Source organism: Vanessa tameamea, chromosome 12 (genome assembly GCF_037043105.1).
Source record: "Vanessa tameamea isolate UH-Manoa-2023 chromosome 12, ilVanTame1 primary haplotype, whole genome shotgun sequence".
Lineage (NCBI taxonomy): Eukaryota > Metazoa > Arthropoda > Insecta > Lepidoptera > Nymphalidae > Vanessa > Vanessa tameamea.
In genome coordinates this window covers 8,235,445-8,260,144 of record NC_087320.1, presented here as the reverse complement: position 1 = coordinate 8,260,144, position 24,700 = coordinate 8,235,445, and the positions used below count along the sequence as shown (strand labels likewise).

The following is a 24,700-nucleotide window of genomic DNA, read 5'->3' as shown; positions in this document are numbered from 1 at the left end:
AAAACAAAAGCGCGCGAATCCGAATTAAGCCTCAATTATTTTTTCTTTTTGGGCGCGGACAGTAAGGCCGATATTGGCGCGACTTATACTTTGTTAAAACTGTTATTTGCGTTTTATTTGGATTTGTAAGCCCAACTGAGTAAGTAGTTTACTTCAGTATGTATGATTTGGTGATTTATTTATGTTAAGATAAATTCGAAGTTAGACCTATTTTTGGTTTGTTAGTAAATTACTTAAAGTAATTTATATTATTGTCTTTTTTTTATCTATTTCACTTCTGTACGCTAAATTCACAATTGACATTTAACATTCTAAATATTTTACGCAGACGCCATCGCTGTTTCTTACGAAATCACGTTTACACTCGTAGGGTGGTAAAAAAACAGTCACCAGATGTGCGACACGGTGGTTGAATTTTTAAATCTTCTCGTGTATCTACACGTTTCCCGAGAGATCATCTATAATACTCTTCATTTTCTAGATGACCTGGGAAGATAAAAGCTAAATCTAAAAGATTAGAGTACGTTTTTAAGGAGGACATCTCTGATTGCGCTGAGACTATGCTCTGTATAATAGTTAGACTAAGGACTCGTCTTAAAAGTATTTGAAAGTCATTCATTCGATCGGCCATTGTTATCCATAAGGATTTCCACAAATTTGACAAAAATAATAATACTATTGTCAATTTGCAGATAGTCTATGTATAGTCCTGGGTTTTGTAGTTATTTTAACTTGTTAATTTAGTTTTAGCAATTTTTCTCCTGGTTAACTTATTACATTCACGGGAAGCAGGAAGTGTCTCGACCAGATGAATGTAACTGAAATTATTACAACTAGTTCAAGCGGTCATGATTTGTACACTATGTTTTTAAATTTTGACATGATAATATGATACTTATTAAAGTTATCAAAGTCTTATAATAATAATTCTTAAAGAGGAGTTCCTTATCAACTGGTACTGCAACAACAAAACAATAAGCATAGACGCCAATACAAATTCGTAAGTTATGGCTTAGGCTAGTGAGTTAAAACAATAAATTTTGTGTCCAATATTTTTTATCTCTCTCACTCTTGCACTCTATACGTAACAGATTAGTCATCATTTTTAATTAAAATATGAATATAAATAAGCGATAACTTAACTTACATTAAATATAGCATTTCATCATATTAATATTCATCTTTTTTTATTTCTTATGTAAAGAAAATGTTGTTGTTTGCGATTAGCAGTATTTTATTAAAAAAAAACTCGATCTCAGACTGATACATCTCTTGAGTATGAATATTTTTATACATTTAAACGACCGAGTCATACAGTAGTCGCATATTATGATGTGTAGCATCCGACATCTCACCTTAGTAATAAGCAATATTAACATTATATTGTCTCGGAAGATGTCTTGATGCCATTTGACGGCTAACTCAGGCATGGCGTGCGCTCATTGGCCAAATCGAAAAGCGCGCGCTTTCTGTTACATCCGTCACGTCATGAAATTGCTCCCACAGATTGCAGCAGAGCGAGAAGAAAGATCTTACACATTAAAAATTTTATTCTATGAAACTTTATCCATGCAAAATAGGTACTCCCCAGTACCTAATTACCTAGTAAATAATATGTAGAATTATAGGTATATTTATAATGATTAAATTTCTCGTGTCGTAAGCATTTGTATTGGATTGAAATAAAGGAAAATCCCCATCGAAATTATGTAGCACAGTCAATAATAATTACATATACCTTCAAAATTATATGCTTACAAACATAAAACGATCTTCATCATCTACATGATTTGTTGTATCATCAATCTATCCATACTAATATTATTAATGCAAAACTCTGTTTGTCCTCTTGACACTTAAACCACTGAACCTATTTAGATGAAATTCTGTGTGGCGATAGTTTGAGTCCCGAGGAAGGAGCTCGAACTCCTTTTTTAATTGGGTAAATTAAAAAGGAGGAAAAATGGGCTATGACGGTTTTTGTGCTATGGATAATGTTTTATACATTTCGCGCTAAGCCGCAGGTTCAGATAGTACGGAATATAAAAATAGAACAACATATTATATTTCCAGTATAAAGGGAACTGTAACAGCGCGCATTATAATTTCAATATAATTATTACCTAAGACAGATTATAAATAGGTACTATGACAGATAAACGGCTAAAACGATTTAGATAAAACTTAGTATGTAGATATAAGTGCCATGTCATATGTCGTTGTGACGTAGACCTCAACCGGACTACTTCTTGAATAAACCACAACCTTAATGAGACGGTTGAATATTAAGACAATACCAATAGACATACCATTTTTTTTTTTATAAATCCTAGCCTAGTTAATTGAACGTAACTGTATTGTTGGTATTTTTATTTTATTAGGAATATTTTGTAAGTATACATTCGTAATAATATGACAAATTATAAAGTATTTCTATAGAGGTAACGTAATATGTATTTATTAACAGTAAAATGAAAAATTAACGTGAATGTTGATATATTTTTTATTTGAAATTCAACATTCTGAATAAGGTACACAGATGTCATTTTTGTTTCTCAAGTAACCATCTTTACACTCGCAGGATGGTGAGAAGCAGTCGCTAGCAATACTTGGACACGGCGGTGGATTTATCAAATCTTCACAAGTCTTGCCACATTTTGCGAGCGAACATGTGTAAAACTCTTCATTTACTGGACAATCTGAAAAGATAAAAGGAAGTTACACAGTTAATTCTGTGGTCAACCGGAAATGATGAAAGAAATTCCACGGCCCGTTTCTGCCTAGTGCTTCATGGAACATAGTATTAAAAGTTTGTTCGTAGATAATAAAAAATATATACATAAATCACTGTATACTTTAGTTTTATGTGTGATTTCCGAATGAGACATACGTATATACTATAGTAGTATAATTTTTGTTTCCGATTAACTGAAACATTCTAAATTTGCCAAAAGTATACAACTTCCCTAAACAAACTAAACATGAATAATAATTATTTAATTTAAGAATAAAAAAGTATCGATCGAAGCGACGAATTAAATAATAAAAAAAAAAACACATTTATAATAACTATATTATTTGTATTTTCAAATGTTTTTCCTTTCCACGTTCGTAATATATTGAAACGTAGCCTAATGTTATCTATCATTAACGACGTACCATTTACGGTAAAAACTTTATTATATCGTTAATTTAAATAAACATTACTAAAAGAGTAATAATGTACGACTATCCAGATGGTCCTACCCACGGAGTGGCTAATCAAATAATACTATAACTTTAACTCGTATTCGCATGACTAAATTTAACTCAGTCAATTACAAAATCGAGAGCAACTTGAACTATCTAAACAGTCTTTAATTCAAATCTTCGGTTAACCTAATTTCAAATTTAATCTTTTTTTTTTTTGATAGACTAAATTTGGTAAACAAAAACAAAATCAGCAACATTTGAACGTGCTAAATAAGTTAGATATATAAAAAAAAGATAGATATTCTACCGCCAAATACCAGTACTCAGTATTGTTGTGTTTCGGTTTGAAAGGTGGTGAGCCAGTGTAACTATATACATAGGGGACATAACATCTCAGTTCCCAAAGTTAGTGGTCCATTGGCGATGTAAGGAATGGTTAATATTTCTTACAGTGCCATTGTCTATGGGCGGTGGTGACCACTTATTATCAGGTAGCCCATATGCTCGTCAGCCAAACTATGCCATAAAAAAAATTACTTTTTCACGTTTTAATTATTTTACTCATTCGATGTGTTATGAAAACTTACCGCGTTTATTTTAATTAAAATGCTTACATAATTTATATGCAAGAACATATATCTGTTTAATTATAATTTTTCCAATTTCATTAAACTTAACATGCACTCTATCTGAATGAAATTTCACAAGTCTTGAAAAATATTGCCTTAATTCTTATTATTAATATTATGTGAATCATATTTAATTTTCTTAGTATCAATCAGTCTAATGTCGCTTCGCCTCGTAAATCAAATAATAATTCATTTGTTATAAAGGTTCCATTATCAAAATTATATTTCGTTGTCGTGCATTCTGTATTGTTTGGAAACAAACGCTTTGACAAATCAAACCTTCACGAATGTATTGTCTTTTAACTTGATTTGAAATTACTGAACATATTATATTGACACTATTCGGAAATTTTGCCTTTGATATATACATGTTATTATAAAATAATTATATTAAATATTAATTGTGTTGTGTTATTATTATGAAAACACGAATATTTGCGTCGCTTTTTAGTTTAGCATGTACCGCTACACCTCCTGCCATTAAAGATGTTATCTTTACACGAGACGGAACCAAATCCACGTATGGTGAAAAATATATTGCTAGTGGCAAATACCGACTCGAACCATAAGGTTTTGGTCACATTTTTATGAAATTAAAATGATTTAATAACATATGAACGTGACAGATTAAGTAAGAAATGATTCAATAATTAAATTATTGTAAAAAAACGCTTATATTATTCATTGTTTGTCTAAATCAATTATGTAATAATAATTATTAAGATTCAAATTATTTTTTAATTGTATTGATAACATTTATATTAAATAAGACGCTACTTTGACTCTTCTGTTCATTATAGTGAGTCATGTAATTTGTAATGGAGCTTATATAAGTTCCTTATAGAACACTTTTTCCTGGACCAGCAACGTGTTAACATTTAAGGTATGATATAATTTTTTGATAAAGTATAATTGTTATTGCTTGTTAAATTATTGATAATTTATGAATTGTTTTTTTGCAATTATCAAGATATATAGTTTAGTATTGAGGTGTTAATGTATATATTAATTAAGACAATATTACGATTACTACAGCTATTGTTTTAAATAAATATTTGTGCTCCATGTAGTCTTTTATTGTTTTATAACCTTCAATATAAATTAATAAGGAAATATAAATTATTCTTAAAATAATGTGTTAACTAACTATACATATATGTTTGCGTGTTTCTTTTTAATCAATCTCAAAAAACTGACCTGTCTTTATTGTGGATAAGACGCTTTTTTTAATTTCCTCTTTTGTTCGTTCAGAAAAAAGGAAACATTATATTATAATTATCGCATATTAAAATAGATGTATAATGGCTAGAAAGTAAAAAAAAAAATACTACTTAAAACCGATTTGTAAACAAATCTTTATATAGTGTATACTCGTAATCACACCTAAACCAAAGTTGAATTATATTTTAAAATTGGAACAGACGCTGTTCCAATAATAATATAATTATTAGAATAGTGGTATAATTAAATCAAAATATTAATTTTCAATAACATCTAGGGAAAGATACAATCATTTTGTAATAAAAATTCAACAACCGCTTACAAACGCTGAGATCCCGACTTATTTTAATGTTAATGAAGCAATTACTGGTACAATTGTGGTAGCGGTTTGAATGATTTATTCCTATTAGATCCACTTTATCAAACCCTTTCATAATTTATGTTATATATATATTTAGGAGATTCCTTTATCCATACAACTGGCTAAAACAAGTAAAATAAAAATGAAAAAAAAGCAGTCATTTTTTTTTTTTTTTTTGGGCGCGGACTGTAAGGTCCATTTTGGCTCGACTTGTAATTTGTTTAAAATGTTCCTTGTGTTCTATTTGTATTTGAAAGTTCAACTGAGTAAGTAGTTTACTTCATTATGTATGATTCGGTAATTTATTCATGTTAAGATAAATTCAAAGTTAGACTAATCTTGTTTTGTTAGTGAATTGTTTATAGTAATTTAAATTGTTGTCTTTTTTTATCTGTACGCTAAATATATATTATTTAACAGTGTAAATAATATAACAAATGATGATGATGAGATAAGAGTTTTAATCACACAAACCAATCTCAAGGGACTACCTAAATACGCAGGATATCTTATAGTTCACTAGTGTGCGAGCAAACACAAATGCAATCACTATTATCTAACTTCATAACCCGATGATATAGCAATTTCCATACGACCGATAATAATTCAGGTGCAAATGCAGACTTTGCGAGGCTCGGGGGTCTACGTAATTACAATTTCCATACCGTGTGTGAACCCAAGGCTTCGTATCTAGATTCTAAACCAACTAGTTTACAGTAATTGTTGATTAAAATAAAAAAGCTAGAATTCAATCACGATCCTATGAAATGGTAACAATAATGCTAGCCCCAACAGTAACGGCCTGTAAATTTGCCACTACTGGGCTAAGGCCTCCTCTGCCTTTGAGGAGAAGGTTAGGAGCTTATTTCACCATGCTGCTCCAATGCGGGTTGGTGGATACACATGTCGGAGAATTTCGTTGAAATTAGACATATGCAGGTTTTCTCAAAATGTTTTTCTTCACCGCCGAATAAGTACGAGATTAATTATAAACACAAATTAAACACATGAATATTCAGTGGTGCTTGCCTGGATTTGAACCCGAAAGCATTGGTTAAGATGCACACGTTCTAATCACTGGGCCATTTCGCTCTTCATGCTAGCCAATGAAGCGCTATTCCGATTGACAGGTTGAAAAATGAACTGAAGATTACAAAGATTTCATTGGAGATTTTCATTTTAAAATGTTTTCAATTAAATTACTCGTATATTAAACACTAATTGGTAAAACAAGACTTATTTGTCTGAATAAACCCCAAATAAACACTTCAGATGTTTCTATTTATAAATAAGAATTAAAAATAACAACTAACCCGTTAAGTAATTGGAAAAATAATTCAGTGTTTCTGGTCAAAGCAAGGAAGTCCGAGTCAATCTCAAAATAAAAAAATAAAGTAGTAAGGTAAGTTTATTATTCGAACGTCTTATGTTGAAGTTAGTATATCTCAACCCTTTTAAAATATATAGCTGAACAAAGGAAATTTATTTGTGGTGTCTTAATCGACGTTGTTAATGTTATCAGAAGATAATAAAATAGCTCCCGCTCAGGAATTCTATGAAAGTTACAGCTCTTTCAATTATCAAAGCTTAAATTTATAATCCCTACATAAATATATCCAGTTTCATTGAAATTTAAGTAACATTATCACGGACGATATTATATATTTAATGAAAGATTATATAATACTACATAAACATGCGCAAATAAAAGTCCTATAGCCCTATTGGGCGGTTATTTGAAATGCTCATTTATAGCCTCTTTCGCTCCGGTAGTTAAAGTCGTGTGGTCATCAAGTACATACTAGAACCTCACTACTGTAACCGTACACAGTGAGTACACAGCCTTATAGTGAGTACACAAAACTCATTATAAAGAAGCAGACACAATACTCGACTCTTAACCTATTTTAAATCGGAAAAGAAGCGGTAAGTCAGCAAATAATTCAACAATGAGAAATTTTAAAGGCAGTCGTCGACGATAATGAACTACTTTTTTTTCAATGATGGTAATAAAAAGAGGCCAACTTCCGCTAGTTATGATTGTCACCAACAATCGAGGGTTCTGGATGAAGTCCGTCATTTAGCATTTTGTAACTCTGCATTCTTGAAACAGCTCACACTGGTCGATTTGTTTAAGATATTCTAGAATATCCAAATTTGATGCAAAAAAAGTTTCATAATATATTCTAATTTAATTTTACAATATCATATACAATATTAAAAATGTACATTACAATTTAATCTTGAACATTTTTAGACAATTGCAATTATGGTTATTAATAATTAAGGTTTAATTATGTAAAAAATATATATAATTCAATAATAATATGCCAAATAAATCGGTTCTGTCAGCAGTTATTTAAGACTCGTCAGGAATTATTATCCTGACCTGACCAATTATCATCTAATCCGATAAAACCGCGAAAGAAATTTCCCGGCATTTTTTCAACGACTATTGCTTATAGTAGTATGACATTATTGCTATAAAAATATGATTAAAGTCTAACATAATATCAGTGATCGAATGTCATCAAGTCAAGAGGGTCACTCTTTAGTCCATACCTGTCTGCTATACACATATTCGTATTTATATATTTTGTGATAGTTAGGACTATAATATTGCATATAAGTTAAATTTACTTATATTTCTAAGTAAGTCGACTTTCAAGGTTAAATTTGAGGGCAATGTTTTATGTGTAATATTTAAATTTTTAGTTCTGTATTGTGATTGTGGATTGAGATCGAGTTTTAATTCTTCGTTTCTTTTCAAACATTAAATTTCATATTTGGCAGTTATCCATACCGATTAAGTAATCAAAAGCAATGTTTACTAAAAAAAATCTCCCTTATGTCTACCCAGATCTATCAGCTTCGTTGTGTCAGTATGCACGCGTTCTTACGTACCTATTTCGTTGTTTATATATATAACAAACAAATAAACAGAAGTTTTAAGTCGTGACTCAAACTTTATTTCAGTAGAATACAGAAATATCTCGTAATCGTAAAAAAAAAAAAACGACCAGTGTGAATGATTTTATTCCTATTCGGATGGACTCGTCGCCTGTCGCGGGGGATTATTAAAACTTTCCTTTCCTCATAATAAAGTTTCTTATTGAAAGAGCTTGGTTACATTTTTGCAGCATTAAGCTTTTCTTAATTGTATAAAGCTCATATTGTTTTCTAATAATTCTACTTATAAAAATAAATCAATCAGGCTAGTATAATAATTTATGTTGTTCCAACTTTATTAAATATGGTCGAGTTATTACAATGATATTACATACCAATCACCTGACAGTACGCTTACGTGTATTGTCAATATATCATGAAAGTTCTCGGTAACATAAGGCACCCTTCAGCACATAGAAGGCTAGCTTAGACAGGCCAGTCATCGGGATGTCAAGATTCCAAGCGTTAGCGGTGTCCTGACGTGTGACAAAAATGTCTAATCTTTCTCTCCCCATACTACCTTTTATCATAGCAAAGTGACTATTCTAAGCAGATCTCAGGGTTTCTAAGCTTAAAACCCGGGTCAGGCCCGTAAAAAGATATTGGATTGGTAACAACCCGAAGCCTAAAAGTAACACCTGTTTACGTCTTCTTCCCAATGTCTCAAACAATGCCATTTGCCATCTCATCAGATTATGAAATATGTGTTTGCATACGTGCTATAATATTTTCAGTGGAATTGGCTAGTATGCCTTGGAATTGGTCGCCGTGACCGCAATCGATCAGGAGCAAATCATCATTATCATCATAACCTTAACGATTTTTGGTTTTATTATTTTAAAGTCTTAAGTGAAATAATATGGATAAAGACCATAAATTATGAAAGGACTTGATAAAGTTGAATAATAATCATATACTTATATTAATAGCGTAAGCCGATTCGTGTCCCAGTGATCATGGGACGATGGTTACACATAAAAAGTCGGTTAGGGTTTCATTTTGAAGAGATCCAGCCGTAGATGTGCAGAAAAATAAAGAGGATCCTTGATTACAATTTACTAAATTGTTATGATTTAACAAAGAATTAAATTTAGAGAGCGGAATAAGTTACTGGCTGACTATTGACGATTTATTAAACAATTATTTTTTTCAAATAACTGTTCAAATAAATGTTTAAGTTGTGTAAATTGTGGAAGTTTAATCAAAACAAAATTAAAGTAAATTGTTATCGATAAACTCCAATTCTAACTGAACGAATGTATACTATTTGCTATTAAAAAAAATCCTTTGAAAAAGGGTTCATAATTTTGGTGCGAAATGTAGATGAGTGACTTGCAGTTTACAACGAAATTAATTCAAAACAAAACCTGTCATAGGTTTCGAAATTTCTAAAAACCTATTGAATAAACGCGAAGTTTCGCTGGCGACCCACTCGTAAATAATTCAAATCTCTACCACAATTGTTCCAATAATTGCTTTATTAACATTAAAATAAATCCAAATTTATTCACTTTCAAGCAGTTCATGAATTATTATTACAAAATTATTATATTTCTACTAGTACTAGTATATTTCCACTAATTCATTAAATAATTGAAAATTAATATTTTTAACGCAATATAAAAGGCAAATATCGTTTTAATAATATCAATCTATACTTATAATAATATGTAACTTATAATATATGTATGTATATACGGTACATATACCAAAATAACCTTTCCTTTAATTTTTATGTAGCTGTCTGTTTGTTAAGGCTAATCACTGGAATGGCTAGACCGATTTTGACGGGACTTTCACTGGCAGATAGCTGATGTAATAAGGACTAACTTAGGTTACAAAAATAACTTTTTTGATAAATTCAAACGCTCACGAAGTCGCGGGCACAGATAGTATTCTAATAATATTAAAAGATTTAAAATCGTCCGTCATGAAATCAATCATAGAGACAAATTCATCAATATCCAATAACCATAAAATATAATATGAATACATAAGTTTAACTTAAATAATTTTGTTCGACGAAAAATGTATTTCTAAGTGGTATATTAAGTAACCGCTTAAGGCTTATTTTATACCTCAGTTCCAGATATTCTCGACTTTAAATCTAATAAAAATTTGTAGAAGTTATTCAAATTTAAGCATTAATAACTGTATTGATATCAGCTTTAACTTCGCAGCGGTTTTCGTGAAAGATGCGATATCTTCTTTTAAAATTGTTACATCACAAACAAATTTTATAATTTTATCAAAGCAAACAAAAATGGCTTTTCAATAATTATCAAAATAAATATTTTAAATAATTATAATTTCTTTCCTATACCAATGTTAGCCTTTTCTGCTAAATCTTGAATAGTAATGCTTGGACTAAAATTATTATTTGTTAAAGAAAATGTATTATTATTTACAATTCGTCAAACGTTTTTCATGAAACAGAAAATATCAAAGACAGCATGTTGTTAGTAGTTATACTATACCTTCTAAAATAAATTAAAAAATAATTGTTATAAATAGAAAGAAAAAAAAAATTAAAAAATCGGTTAATACGAAGATTAATAAATATAATCTATAATCCGGATTTTCTTTTTTGTTTTTTTTTTATGATATAGGAAGGCGGACGGGCAAATACGGGACTTGATTGACGTGATCACAACGGCTCATAAACAATGCCGCTGTAAGAAATATTAACCATTTCTTTCACCACCAATGCGCCACCAACCTTGGGAACCAAAATCTTATGTGCCTTGAGCCTGTAATTACAGTGGCTCACTCACCCTTCAAACCGGAATACACCAATATTGAGTACTGCTGTTTGGTGGCCGAATATCTGATCTACTTGAACCTACCACCAAGTTAATGGTTGGTAATGTTGCCTACCACCAAGTAAGTGGTTTTTTTATGTATATTATATATCCGGATTTAAAAGCGTGACCTTGGATTAAAATCCAAGTATCAATTTTTTTTTATAAACAATTACCAATTCAAATACATTTTAACTGAACCTAAATATACTCGACGTATATAAATTTAGTGTTAAAAAGGTCTTATGTAAATTATTTTATACAATACGTTTCGGGATTTATGTTTGAACGTTAGGAATATAGCAATGGATTTCTATTATGCAAACGTTTTTAAAGTTTATTTGATTTCTGTATATATGACCATTATATTGTCTTGTACATTTATATTAAAAAAAACTAGCTGTGCCCGCGACTTCGGGCGCGTTTGAATTAAACTGATTTTTTACATAATTCTAAAATAAAAGTAGCCAATTTAGTCCTTATAACATCAGTTCCGTTCCAGAGATTAGCCATAACAAACAGACAGACGAACATACACACAAAAATTGTAAAAAATGATATTTTCGTATAAGTACCGTGCATTTAGTAAGAAACGGTTATTTTAATATTACAAACAGAGACTTCAATTTTATTAAATGAATAGATAAATAAAAATAATAAACGAATATTAAAATGTTATGACTAATTCTTACATAGAAAAGTATTTTCTGAGATGAAGGAACACTAAAATGACGTTAAGTGTAGTATTTTCACATTCTTTTCTCATTGCTTTGTCTTTTAATCAACGTTATTGGAAAGAGTGCGTCGTAAGGAAACCTGCACGTAACCGAAGTCAATAACGTATACGAGGTTGGTAATTGATTTGTGCTTATAATTTACATTTAAATAGGATCAAATATAAGATTTTAAACTAACATTATGAATATTTTCTGAACTAAAGATGACCTAAAACATCTCATTAATGTACTTAGACTTTACAAATATTTTCAACTGCTACGCAAACGAATTCGCGGACAAAAGCTAGTTTAAAATATGAGTGTAGATATAGAGCACCAAAATAGCGTAATATTTCGGTTACCCGTACAATAATAGAATAGCACAATACTTATATACTCCATAATAATACGTAAAAGATATAATATTTCATTTATAAACTAAAATGTTTATTTTCTTAAACCAACGACAGTAACGTCGTTCATTTGTAAACAAAACACACGTCGAAAGTTTGTATGCTGGAGGTATTCTTTGTCAACAACACGTGCATCGATCACGACACTGAGCGCACCATTCGATATTCTCACTAAGGATCTGCTGAAATTGACGCGTTATTGACTCTTGTTTGGCAAGACATTCTATTTGTAATCAGTTGATTATTTTTCACTATAAACGAGTCCCCATATAATTTATACTTAATTAACGTATTTTTATTTATAATTTTTAACCTACGCTTAAAACATATCAAAAAGTTATGCACTTAAACTTATTATTTTATTCTAAGTATATATTTGGTCCGTTCTTATCCAAAATAATGATATCTTCAAACATTCTCTCTGTAGCCGTTCTCACGTAACTTACTTGGACTAAGTATCTCTTATGATATGGCATTGCAATTCTATTTGCGCTTAAAAAAAAAAAAAAAAAATAGTAATTCTTTTTTTGAATTATTGACGTGTCTATGTAATTAATAAGTCTGTGGAACACAAAGAATTTCAAAACAAGAATTGCGTGATTACTTTAACTCAGCAATCGTTCTTACCCGATTAATGAGATCTTGAAACTTTTTGCCTGTATTGATTCACGATCAGAAAACCCAAATAGTTGTCAGGGGAACTCGATTCTTCGCGTAATTGAATTTGGCTACTTCATGTTTGCTCCCACTTTTATTCAGTTTCGAAGTATCTCGGCTCTTTGTTGACCGTTCTTTGTTTAGTTTCTTGAAACTCGCTGGCTTCCTACTTGAAATAGCTCGTGGCTACGTACGGATATGACTGTTTGATGGTCCTCTAGAATAGTTCAAATTCGAGCGAGGAAATGCTTGTTACTAGAAACTTAATTAAGATACTTATTTAAATATAAATATAATTCGAATCGTAATGAGTATAATTGTAGTAATAGTTGAGACTTTTAATTTAGAATAGAAATAGGTATAATTGTCAGTTATTTTATGTGAACTAAAATAACTGTTCCTTTTATGAATTATATTTTAATTATATTTCAAAATAACACAAATAAAGTTATTTATCTTAAACAGTAATATCGTAGATATTAATAGATTTTTTTCTATAGAATACTTGAAGAACATAATCAGGGAAGATTTCGTTGACATAAATTTGCACTTATCAAGGTATCACTCGTGATAGAGATCATATTGGGATTGGTAGTTAATTCTCTTTATTAAAGAAGTCAGCGTAAGTAGCAAGTAAATTCAAAGATCATTTGTAAACATCACGTAACATCGGCACTTTCTTTTAAAGATATTGAATTGAAACTTATAAAATGAAGTTGAAAATATATTTGATAAAATATTTTAATGAAGGAGGCTAAGACATCTTCATCTTCTCTCGAAAAGATGTACGGTCCATTTTGCTATTCAGTAAAATTTCAGGTGCAACCCGTATAAAAAAAACCAAGGCATCAGTGGATCTCCGTGGCCGGTAAGCATTACAAAATGTACCTCAACCATGGCGAAGTTCCATCACGAGGAGATAACTGACTTCAAACACAATAAGCTAGCCACTAAACCAAATCAGTTATTGAATATTCAACAGGCTAATAGAAATTTTAATAAATCTTGAAACGGAACTTAATTAACTTTGCCCTGAGTTTTTTATTTAGTATATGATCAATAATCAAAACAAAATATAAATCTTTTTTTTTTCAGTAGCCTATCAACGAGGATCATTAATTAAATTTTTTATTTATCATAAATTATAATCTGTATATAAAAAATAAAATTAAACATTCCTCTCATGTTATATAAACATAGAATAATATTACAATAATTGTTTGTCAACAAACATCCAAACAAAAAAGTCCTACCTGAGCAACCGTTTCGACGTGCTCAACTATTCGAATCATCCAAAACCTTCATTCGTACGAGCCACTAGTGACTAGACGTTTGATGAAATTAATCAATATTCGACTATAATACTGAATAAGATACAAAACCAAAACACGATATGTTTCACATTCAAACAACGATATTGTTTGTCTCCACTGTTTATTGTAGATCCAATACGCACGACAGCGATTAACAAACATTTGAACACGATGTCCAACCAACAATTCAATTAAATAGATAGAACGTGATGTAGCAATATCTCAAAAGGATTAACAATCATCTATACAATTTTAAGCCTACAAAAAGCTTGATAAAAGATAGATAAGTCGTGAGTTTTATTCTAATAATTGCTATTTAATCTATAAATATATATATTGGGGCATTAGTGGCAATGGTGCAGTACTCTCACCTGGTGAAAAGTAAGATATAGTATAAAGTACGAATAAGGCTACCACCGCCCACGGACATCTGTTACACCGTGCGATGTGCTGGCTTTTTAAGAATGAGCAGGCTCTTTTCTTGAAGGTACCCAAGTCGGAAGTTCGGAAAAAATCGCAGGCGAGAGAAAATACTCTGTGTTTTATATGTAATAGGAAATCAAACGTGCTATAATATACTCTGAATATATTGTAGAATTGAATCGAAGATGTAATATGTAATGATGTAGTTACACTCACTTAGAATCACCTCTTGAGTGCAATGAACCTATCCAGATGGTTTTGCAAAAAGCCTTACATCAGTAATGTCTAATTTTACATGTAATTGCTTCCCTCATCCCATTCATTTGCTGTGACAGCGTTGACAGGATTTGACTGACTTTTACTGCCAGCTATATTTCCCTAACCTCAGGAATGCTTTTACTAGTCGGTTAATTTCCGTTTGGTGTACATATGGTTGAGATTTAATTGCTCGATTTATGGATACGCAAAGCAAAAAATATCTTAGTTCTTATGGAACGCATGGTTGAGAATTTGTCGATACTACTCTGCGGGAAACTACATAAATAAATTTTAGCTGCCAAAATATATAAAAATGTATCAACATATTTTGTTAAGTTTAAATTGTTATTAGAAGGATTCTTAAAAGGATTTTTCTTTTAATTTAATCAAACGGTAAATCGGGTGGATTAACCTATTTTTTTTTTGCTCCTTTTTATTTGGTTAAAAACAGCGCTACAATTTGCATATTGTTCTAAGTTAACTCGTTAATTACCTTTTTTATAGCGAGATAAAAAGTATATTTCAAAAGAATTTTGTGTCAAAATGATATAGTGTTTCCGTTGTTTTATTTTTAGATACCGTAAATTTGAAACGAATGATATAATAGTGGAGCTGATTAGCTTAATACTAATAAAATAATAATCTATTCATACTAAAAAAATGTAGAGCCCTTTTTTTAAACGACTATCTGAAAAAAAAAAACGGAAACAACATACATAAAACTTACATCAGAATATGCAGCGTATTTATTAGCTCCGCTTTGTAATGTTACCGGCTTTTAATTTGTACTATTGACGTGAGCATTTCATATGCTCATATTAAACAGTTTTCATAAAAAATATGATGATACAATAATTTAAATTCAAAATAAATAAGTTTGTTTAGGTTTTTCCATTCGCAAGTCGTAGTAAATCCTTCTAAGTTCGGACGTTAAAGTGTCTTATACCGATACAGCTTTCCCTCAATTCTCTTTACTTGTCTCAGTATTCTTTCAACCTCCATCGGATTTTCTCTGGAAAGCCTCTTATCCTATTTTCTTGTCTGTTTGGTAGTTTCAGCCCCGCAGCGCTGTTTGGATGTTATTTGTATTTTTTATCTTCGACAGCTCTTGAACGGATCGTTGTATATTTTGTTCCTATTCAGATTTGTATATTCGAAAACCTTTTGATGTAAGATTTTATCTTTCATTGATTTCATCTTATAGATAAAAATATGAACAATAGTTTGATTTAAGGTAACTAATATGAAATTCTGTGATGTTAACATTAACCACGTGATTATAACTCTGGGGAAAACCAAATATAGACGTAATATAGTTATAAAAGTATAAATTGAGTTATGTTATCGTACGTACGTTTAATAACAGAAGGTTTTTCCACATGTTAATATCATATGTGATAATGTAAATATTATCACATATCCTCAATAAAATTAATGTTCTAAAATTTTACGTATTCGCTCGATATAGACGACTAGTTATCGCCCGCAACTTCTCTCGCTATTTAGGGGTTTGTTGTCCTACTTATACCAAATTTCATCAAATTCGGTTTAGTGATTTGGTTTAATAATACGAACCATAAGTGTATATAAATAAATTTCGTTTCGGAATTAATCCAAATAAAAATATCTCATTACCTCATCGAAAGGGCTTTCAACTTGTACTCTGAAAATTTTATATAAAAATTACTCTAGACGGACTTTTTCCGGTATCGCCCACATGTTACATACTTAATAAAACTACCTTAAAAAACAAGGCTGTTTTATTGTATTTGCTTGAAATGTAAGTGAGCCCATGTAGTTGTCACACAAGGGAACTAGAGTCAAACATTTACACATACTAGACATTAGATTCAATGGTTTATTGTGGGCCGCGCATATATTATATATATGAGTGTTACTTGTGATACATATGAACTTCTAGCAGAGTAGAGATATTAAGCAATACATTACAACATCAAATCAACATTTTTTTCATTTGACTTGCTATAATGAATAAATAAAAACAAACGTGGTCAGATACAATTAACTAGTTAAATCAAAAATTAATTATTCCTTTATATGTAAATGTTACTGTAAAAGCTTGAACTAAGGTTAATCTTAAGATTTTCCAGTAAAACCTAAGATTTACTGACGTGAGTAGGTAAATGTAAGTATTTATTATAAAGGGACAACTTTTTCGGACATTTACCATTCCAACCTAACCTAAACTAACATGTAAATGCTAAGATTTACCAAGTGAATGATGGTAAAAGTTCGAATCCCAAAGTTTTATGGACATTTACCATTCGTAATCGGTAAATCTTAGGTTTTACTGGAAAATCTTAAGATTAACCGTAGTTCGAGCTTTTACAGTAACATATATATTATAAAAAAATAAAAACTATTCGTAAAAGAAAAAATTGCTTATCTACCTGCACTCTTCCTCTCATAATTTTATGCGTCACTTGATGTACAAAAAAAAAAAAAACTTACTAGAGCACTCGGAGCAAATTTCATTAACAAGTCATAACCAGGCGACGTCTAAGTATCCATTAGGGACACGGAACCTTGTTAAGTTAAAATTTAAACCTGCGCAATCTTTTTCCTTTATCATATATAACACCGTACCATATGTGATAATATAAATTTAGTTTATGAAATTTTATTTTGTATACAATATGAAATTGTACTTGGATGATATTTAACATTGCGTAGATTGTCATTTAAGCTAGTTGCAGAAGTATAACTTCGTAACATCAATTGAATTGCAAGTTAATATCATCAATCCAACCAATAAATACGATATACTACCATACTAGTACTAGACCATTAATTTGATTGGCTTAAAGTTCTCGTATGATCACAGCTCAAGGTTTTATTCCCCTCTCCCCGCTCCGGCGTCGTACGGTTTAAATTCATTCAAAATTACCCGACCAATCCTTCTCAACTCAATAAGTGTCAGCAGAAGGATTAACGATTTTAAAAATATAGATTATATTAAAATAATAACTTAACGTAGACGAATAAAATTATTATAAATCTCATACTTTCGATATAATTCGCTCAAAAAGAACGAAGACAATATATGTTTATCTTAAGCATGTCCCAAAAAAACATGATCAAAACAAAGTTAAATTGTATTAGACTTAATTTGGAGTGAGATGATAATCGCATGACGAGTTCCACAAATTCATAGATAAATTTATGATGCATTTTTGATTATGTATGTAATTTATTTGGGTATTATTTTATTAGTTTTAGCATCGCTTTCATTTGTTTATGTTGAGCCTAATGGTTGCGTGTTTTCGGCATTAAGCCTAAATACTATTTAGCCGAGATCGCCCAGTGGTTAGAACGCGTGCTTCTTAACCGATGATTTCGGGTACCCAGGCAAGCACCACTGAATTTTCATGTGCTTAATTTGTGTTTATAATTCATCTCGTGCTCGGCGGTGAAGGAAAACATCGTGAGGAAACTTGCATGTGTCTAATTTCAACGAAATTCTGCCACATGTGTATTCCACCAACCCGCGTCGGAGCAGCGTGGTGGAATTGCTCCAAACCTTCTCCTCGAAGGGAGAGGAGGCCTTAGCCCAGCAGTGGGAAATTTACAAACTGTTAATGTGTTAATTTGTTTAAAGTTTTATAAATATTAACATTAAAAAAAAACTTCAACTTACCGCAATCAGTTACTGGTACACAAATGTCATCATCATTTCTGCGATAACCATCTTTACATACGCACTGAGGCTGACAATCTGGACCAGACCTTATACATTCTTGTGGTGGCTGACTCAGACCTCGGCAACTCTCGGAAAAACATGGCGGTGGACAAGAATTCCATACTTCGTTGGGTCGTGTACAGTTCACTGGTGCTGTGTGAAAGTAATAAATTATAAATATTTCATACAGTATACACACAGACACACACAATATCTTTGTTTGTTATTCATCTCAATCATAGAAAATATAACCCAACTCAAATACAGAAAATTTAAATTTAAATCCATAAAAACTTGATTTTATGGATTTAAATTTAATTATTGACTTCAGTTCAACTTACGACATTCAGAAGCTAAGATGCATCTGTTGTCTGTCAGGCTAAGGATTTTGTAATTCGCTTTGCAAAAACAGCCAGACGGACATGGGTATGGAGGAGAACACGCAATAATTCCCCGATTGTCATTTACTGGACAATAATTTGTTGGACATCCAGAACTACAATACACAAATGTTTTGTTTTGACCACACGGGTTACCACCTGAAAACAAAAACACTTAAATATTAATTTATAATTCTATGATGATAATATTAAGTATATGGATTTTTTTGCATCAAAGACATATAATATAAAACATTAATAAATTAAAATGTATTATTGTCAATTCGGTTGCAAATTTTTTTTTTATCTTTGCAAACCCAGAACTCCATCCTTATTAATGAACCGATTCGATATATATATTTTTTTATTTTGGAGTATTCTTCACATAAGGTCGCACTCAAATTAGAAAAAAAAAAATTGAAATAATTTATTTTTATTGGAAATAAATTGAAGTCGTTTATTTTTTTATCAAAATGTTCTATTATTTTATTGTCTTTGTTCCTTTCCATTGAAGTGTACTGATAAAATGCTTATTTTTAATAATCAAGATCATCAAAGATTACCTGGACAGTCGTCTGGTGAAATACATTGTCCTTCCTCGGAGAGAACGTAAAGGGGATTGCATTGGCATCCATAGTTCTCACATTGTGGTTTACAAGTGCCATTTGGCTTAGAGCACGTTGAGACACATTGCCTTGGGCATGCTGTATAGGATGCGTTACGATCGCCGTTGCATTTTGAATATTCTGATAAAAATTGAATTAATCACAAACAAGCCTAGCAGATAATTTAGTAATTTCTCCTTTATACGTACTTTTGATTTGTCAAGTGTTAAAACAAGACAACACGTTGAAATGTTAATTTTATTTTTAAAGTTAACATTTTTGAGAAACTTGACAAACATGGGTCTAAATAACAAATAAATGGATACTTTGTACACAAGATCCTGCATAAAATACAAATCGATGTTTTTTATCATGTGTATATTCTGATACAGAAATTACAAAGGTTGCTTATTATCATTCAAAAAACTCTTGCCAACCTCACAGTTATACAGAGAATGTAGTGTACTCAATGTTAGACAATTGTTCATCTTGGATACTATTCTTCGTCAGCACTGCAATACCCCTTATATATATATATATATTTATTTATATAAGAAGATAGATTACAGCGCCGTAACGATCTGATTTGTCACGTGCCCTTTCCGAAATTTAAATTCATCAAACACTTTTTTCTCTGTTTAAGTCCTTATTTATACAATAAAATTAATAGAGATATATATATTTACAAAATATATGCATATGCCATGCATAGAATGTAAAAAAATATATAACACATTTTCTTCTGAATAAAAATTATGAAGAAACTGAAAAATATTTTAGTACAACATTCTAGCTTGTATCTGATGATCTACAAATTACATTATTTCAGCACATGTTCACACACGTTCACATACACACATCATATCGCAACACACACACAAACACACACATGCTTTCAACCGTGGCGCTGTTTTGCATTCTCCCTCATATAAAATTATATTATGTTTTTGTTTTGTTATTTATTTCTTAAATTTGTTTTTACATCTTCAAATGACTCTGCTATGCATGTGTTTAATGTTACTTTTAATTTTCCATTAGGGGTTGGGCTAATTATCCTTAACACAGGTTATGTAAGTAACCCAAAAAGGATAATAAGTTTTATACTTTTTAAAGTGCCAAACCACATGTAAATAGAGTACTTATCTAATAGTAATATTTAACAATAGTCATACTTATTTTGTAAACTCATACATATAAGCTTCTTTTATAATATTTACTTTTGCACCAATAAATTATTATTGTTATATTATTATAAAAATAATTAAGAAAAAAAAATGGCTAGAAATATTAATGAAGCAGATAAGTAAAAATAAAAAGATATAATATGGAAAAAACATACATATATAAGTACTGATCTAACAGTAGGTGTTCTAATAGAAAATATGAAAGTATGAAATAAAGCAAATACTTACGAGTCTACTACGTCACGTACCTAAAATATTGAACCCGACAAATGCGGTTTTAACCAGTTTCACCCGGATATAGAATTATTTATGATTATATTTGCAAGCGATATAATAATCTTCTCTTTAAATTAAGAATCGCTTCATTTCATAAACTATCATGAGCGATGAGAATTATAATTACACTTACTTTGACACTCCTCGATTTTAACACATTGGCCTCCTTTCTCTGACAAAATATATCCCGATTCGCATTTACAGGGATCAGGTGTCGACGACAAAGTTTGAGGACAATTCGGAGGGTTTGGTGTGGAACAAGTTGGTGCGCAATCGCACAAACTTTCACCTGTAAATAGATTCGGGAAAGATTTTTTTATTACTTAAATTCTCATTATGTAAAAAGAACCAATAAAATTACACATTTTCCAATGTGTATGACACGAATTGAATTATCAGGTATTTAATTTTTATTTAATAATTCATATCGCGTTTCGTAATGAAGGATAGTATAGTGAGGAAGCTGCATGTACCGCATGTAATTCTACCATATTTATATCTACAAAAGACGTGTTGCTGCATTGTACTGGAATAAGCTCCAAATCTTCTCACGAAGAGAAGAATTATTTCACCAGTAGTAGGACATTTACAGGATGTTACTTACTTTCTAAACTATAATCATCCCATTCGTAAATATTTAAATTTTGGATGCACTTTGGCTTGTACTAAACTAATTTAAAATACAGATTGAATTACTTGGCGAATCCGGTGATGAAGATGAGCTGCTTGTATATGCAAATGACGATGATGACGACTGCGAAGAAGAACTTGCTGATGAAAATGATGAAGTCAATCTTGAATTATCGTTTTCATCTGAAATTAAATTAATCGGTACTGTATAACATTCTAATACAATGTCATGAAGTGATTTCTAATAAGCATCAAAGATGGAGCTGAGATAGTTTATTATTTAAATTAGGTAGACAGTAACGGACCAGATGGTAAGTTGTCACCACCAGATCACCAGGTCATCAATACACCACCTTGTTAACTAAGACTTTTACTAGGTTCTTTGTATTTTCGTCACCCGGACTCACTCTTTAAATCAGACCCGCAAAAATACAAAAACTTAGTATTGATATTTAGTCATAGAATATGACGTGATGCCTGGGTGGTACTTACCAAGTCGGTCATTCACAAAGCGTTACCACGAAGTTCGTTGCACTTAAAACTCAATGTCATATTTTTTTCAAAAAGATCAATTTACATTTTCGGACAGACAATTACCAAAATTATTTAAAAGGTACTTAAGTGCTAATAATCTTATGATACTATAATATGTTGAGGATACGCATGACAAAATAATTTTTCATACAGAAAATTAGACATATAAAAAGTTAAAAACTTCACTATATAATTTTACGGCGCCTAGCAGTAAGTTCACTCCAGTTAATTCTTGTGCATGCCTGTCTGGGTAGGTTGGTACCTACCCAGACAGGCTTGCACAAGAAGGTGGAAGGTTGCACAAGAAGAAGTAGGTGGTCCTACTCATCAAATATTCTACCGCTAAACAACGGTACTCAGTATTGTTGTGTTCCGGTTTGAAGGGTGAGTGAGCCAGTGTAACTACAAGCACAAGGGGCATAAGATATTAATTCCCAAGGTTGGTGGCGCATTGGCGATGTAAGGAATGGTTAAAGTTTCTAACGGCGCTATTGGCTATTGGTGGTGGTGACCACTTACCATCAGGTGGCCCATATGCTCGTCCGCCAACCTATGCCATATAAAAAAAAAGTTTTGTAATCATAAAGTTTGAAATCGTACTTACATATCGGTTCGTCGTGATCAAACGACGAAGGAGGTAATAGAGCTAAAAGATTAATAAGCAGTTTAAAATTGGTAATAAATATTAATAATCACTACACTTATAGGATATGCTTAAAAAATGTGTACGTAAGAAAGATCATTAATATTTATAAAATGGTAAACAAAATCGAAATATACTTAATTTATTTATTGGTACATCTTATACCCAATATTTGATATTACAAAAATTAAAGTAAGGTCATCTTTATACAGTCAACATGTTCTAGTAGATAAGACGCGTAATCAAATTTCGTTCTCGGCATTGAAAATAAACGCCGTGAGGAAACTTATGTGCATCGGATAATCTTCTGCCAGTATCGATCACCAGTGTGTGATCACCAATAGAGTGTGGTGGACTAAGCACCATAAAGAGGAAACCTTTGCCCAACATTGCAAAAATAAGACAGTTTAAACTTTTTATATAAAACATTTAAAAATAACAAAATTATAAAAAATCTCTTTTTTAACAAGGAATCTAATGTAAAAAATATATTTAAGTATAATTCTTAATAAATATGTTATATACAACATTTGTTACTTACATTGACCTTCCGAAATAAAAAAAGAAGCCGACATGAATATTACAAAAAACACGAACATCGTGACTCTTGTGTCTCGATTAACTCATTGAACATTTTAATAGTCTTTTGTTATATACAACTAATAACAGAGAATACACAATGAACGTACTAAAAAAACCGTTCAGTATTGTAGCGAATGGTTCCGTAGTAAAAAAATGAGTACTTCGTAACGTTATGTAGCTTATTTAAAACCAATTTTTTGTATGTACTTTGGTTCTAAGACATTTTTTAGCAATGAATCAACCGCTAACTCATTATTAATAATACTTAAAGAAAAATAAGAATTAAATAATAAAACTACACGGTAATATATTGCAAAACCCGAGTGCCATGCAATATTAACTTTCCAAAAATTTATAGCCATGATTATGGAGTCATGTACTATGAAAACATTACTCTCGTTTTTAGAGCAGTCATGTAAATAAATTACCCGGAGAAATTTTCGCGGCGAAACTTTCGAAAATCCAAACATTTTTTTAAATGTTTTGTTATCATACTTATGGTATAAGCTTAGTTCTACTCAAATGTGATTACTTCGATTGACATTACGCTTTATGTAACAAAATCTTATGTACAGCAATCGACTAGTACTTCACTCGGTGGTACGGCTTTGTACAAGTTCGTCTGGGTAGCTACCACCTACTCATCAGATATTCTATCGCCTAACAACAATACTTAGTATTGTTGTGTCCCAGTTTGAAGGTCAGGTGAACTAGTTGTGCCTATACAAGGGACAGACCACCTTATCACCCAAGGTATTGGGTGCAAGCGCATTGGTAATGTAAAGAATGGTTAATATTTCTAACAACAACAATGTCTATGAATGGTAACTTACCATTCAATACTCGTTGACTTCCAGATAGGATGTATTATATACATAGGTATATAATTGTATTTAACTAACATGACTTTTATTTTTAAATATTGAAAAAGAGTAACTAGTGAATTTCTTTCCAGTTCTTCTCGGTAGAATCTGCATTCCGAACCGATGCAAGCTTCACTTAATCTAGTTTGTTAAATGACGATTCAAAGATGCTTGTAAAGGCCTATTTGAATAAAGTATGTTTTGATTTTGAACCCACCTGCCTACCTATTAAATAAACTATAATAATCATTCATGTGTCGAACGCTAAAATTTTACATTGGAGATTTAAAAACCTAAAGAAAAGTTCGCAAAAAATTGACCGGTACCAGTAACACAATTTCTGCATAACCAGTCATTCGCAACTGCTATA

At 30.9% G+C, this 24,700-nt stretch overlaps 2 protein-coding genes across 3 annotated transcripts in view; both read right to left on the bottom strand.

Annotated features, from left to right (window-relative positions):
- LOC113393051 (suppressor of lurcher protein 1-like) overlaps nucleotides 1-24,700 on the bottom strand; it is a 308,266-nt gene that overhangs the window by 130,960 nt on the left and 152,606 nt on the right. The gene's annotated exons all lie outside the window — the stretch shown is intronic.
- Nucleotides 438-23,516, bottom strand: LOC113393118 (zonadhesin-like). Of its 2 annotated transcripts, none has more exons than XM_064216447.1 (8): nucleotides 23,427-23,516; nucleotides 22,847-22,888; nucleotides 21,775-21,891; nucleotides 21,212-21,367; nucleotides 19,577-19,759; nucleotides 18,975-19,172; nucleotides 18,592-18,786; nucleotides 438-486 (listed from the first exon to the last, which is right to left on the bottom strand). In XM_064216447.1, the coding sequence occupies exons 1-8, from the start codon at nucleotides 23,482-23,484 to the stop codon at nucleotides 455-457; spliced, it is 981 nt and encodes a 326-aa protein (XP_064072517.1). In that variant the 5' UTR covers nucleotides 23,485-23,516; the 3' UTR covers nucleotides 438-454. The 2 variants fall into 2 exon arrangements, with proteins under 2 accessions (XP_064072517.1, XP_064072516.1); XM_064216446.1 differs by lacking the exon at nucleotides 438-486 and adding an exon at nucleotides 2,488-2,699.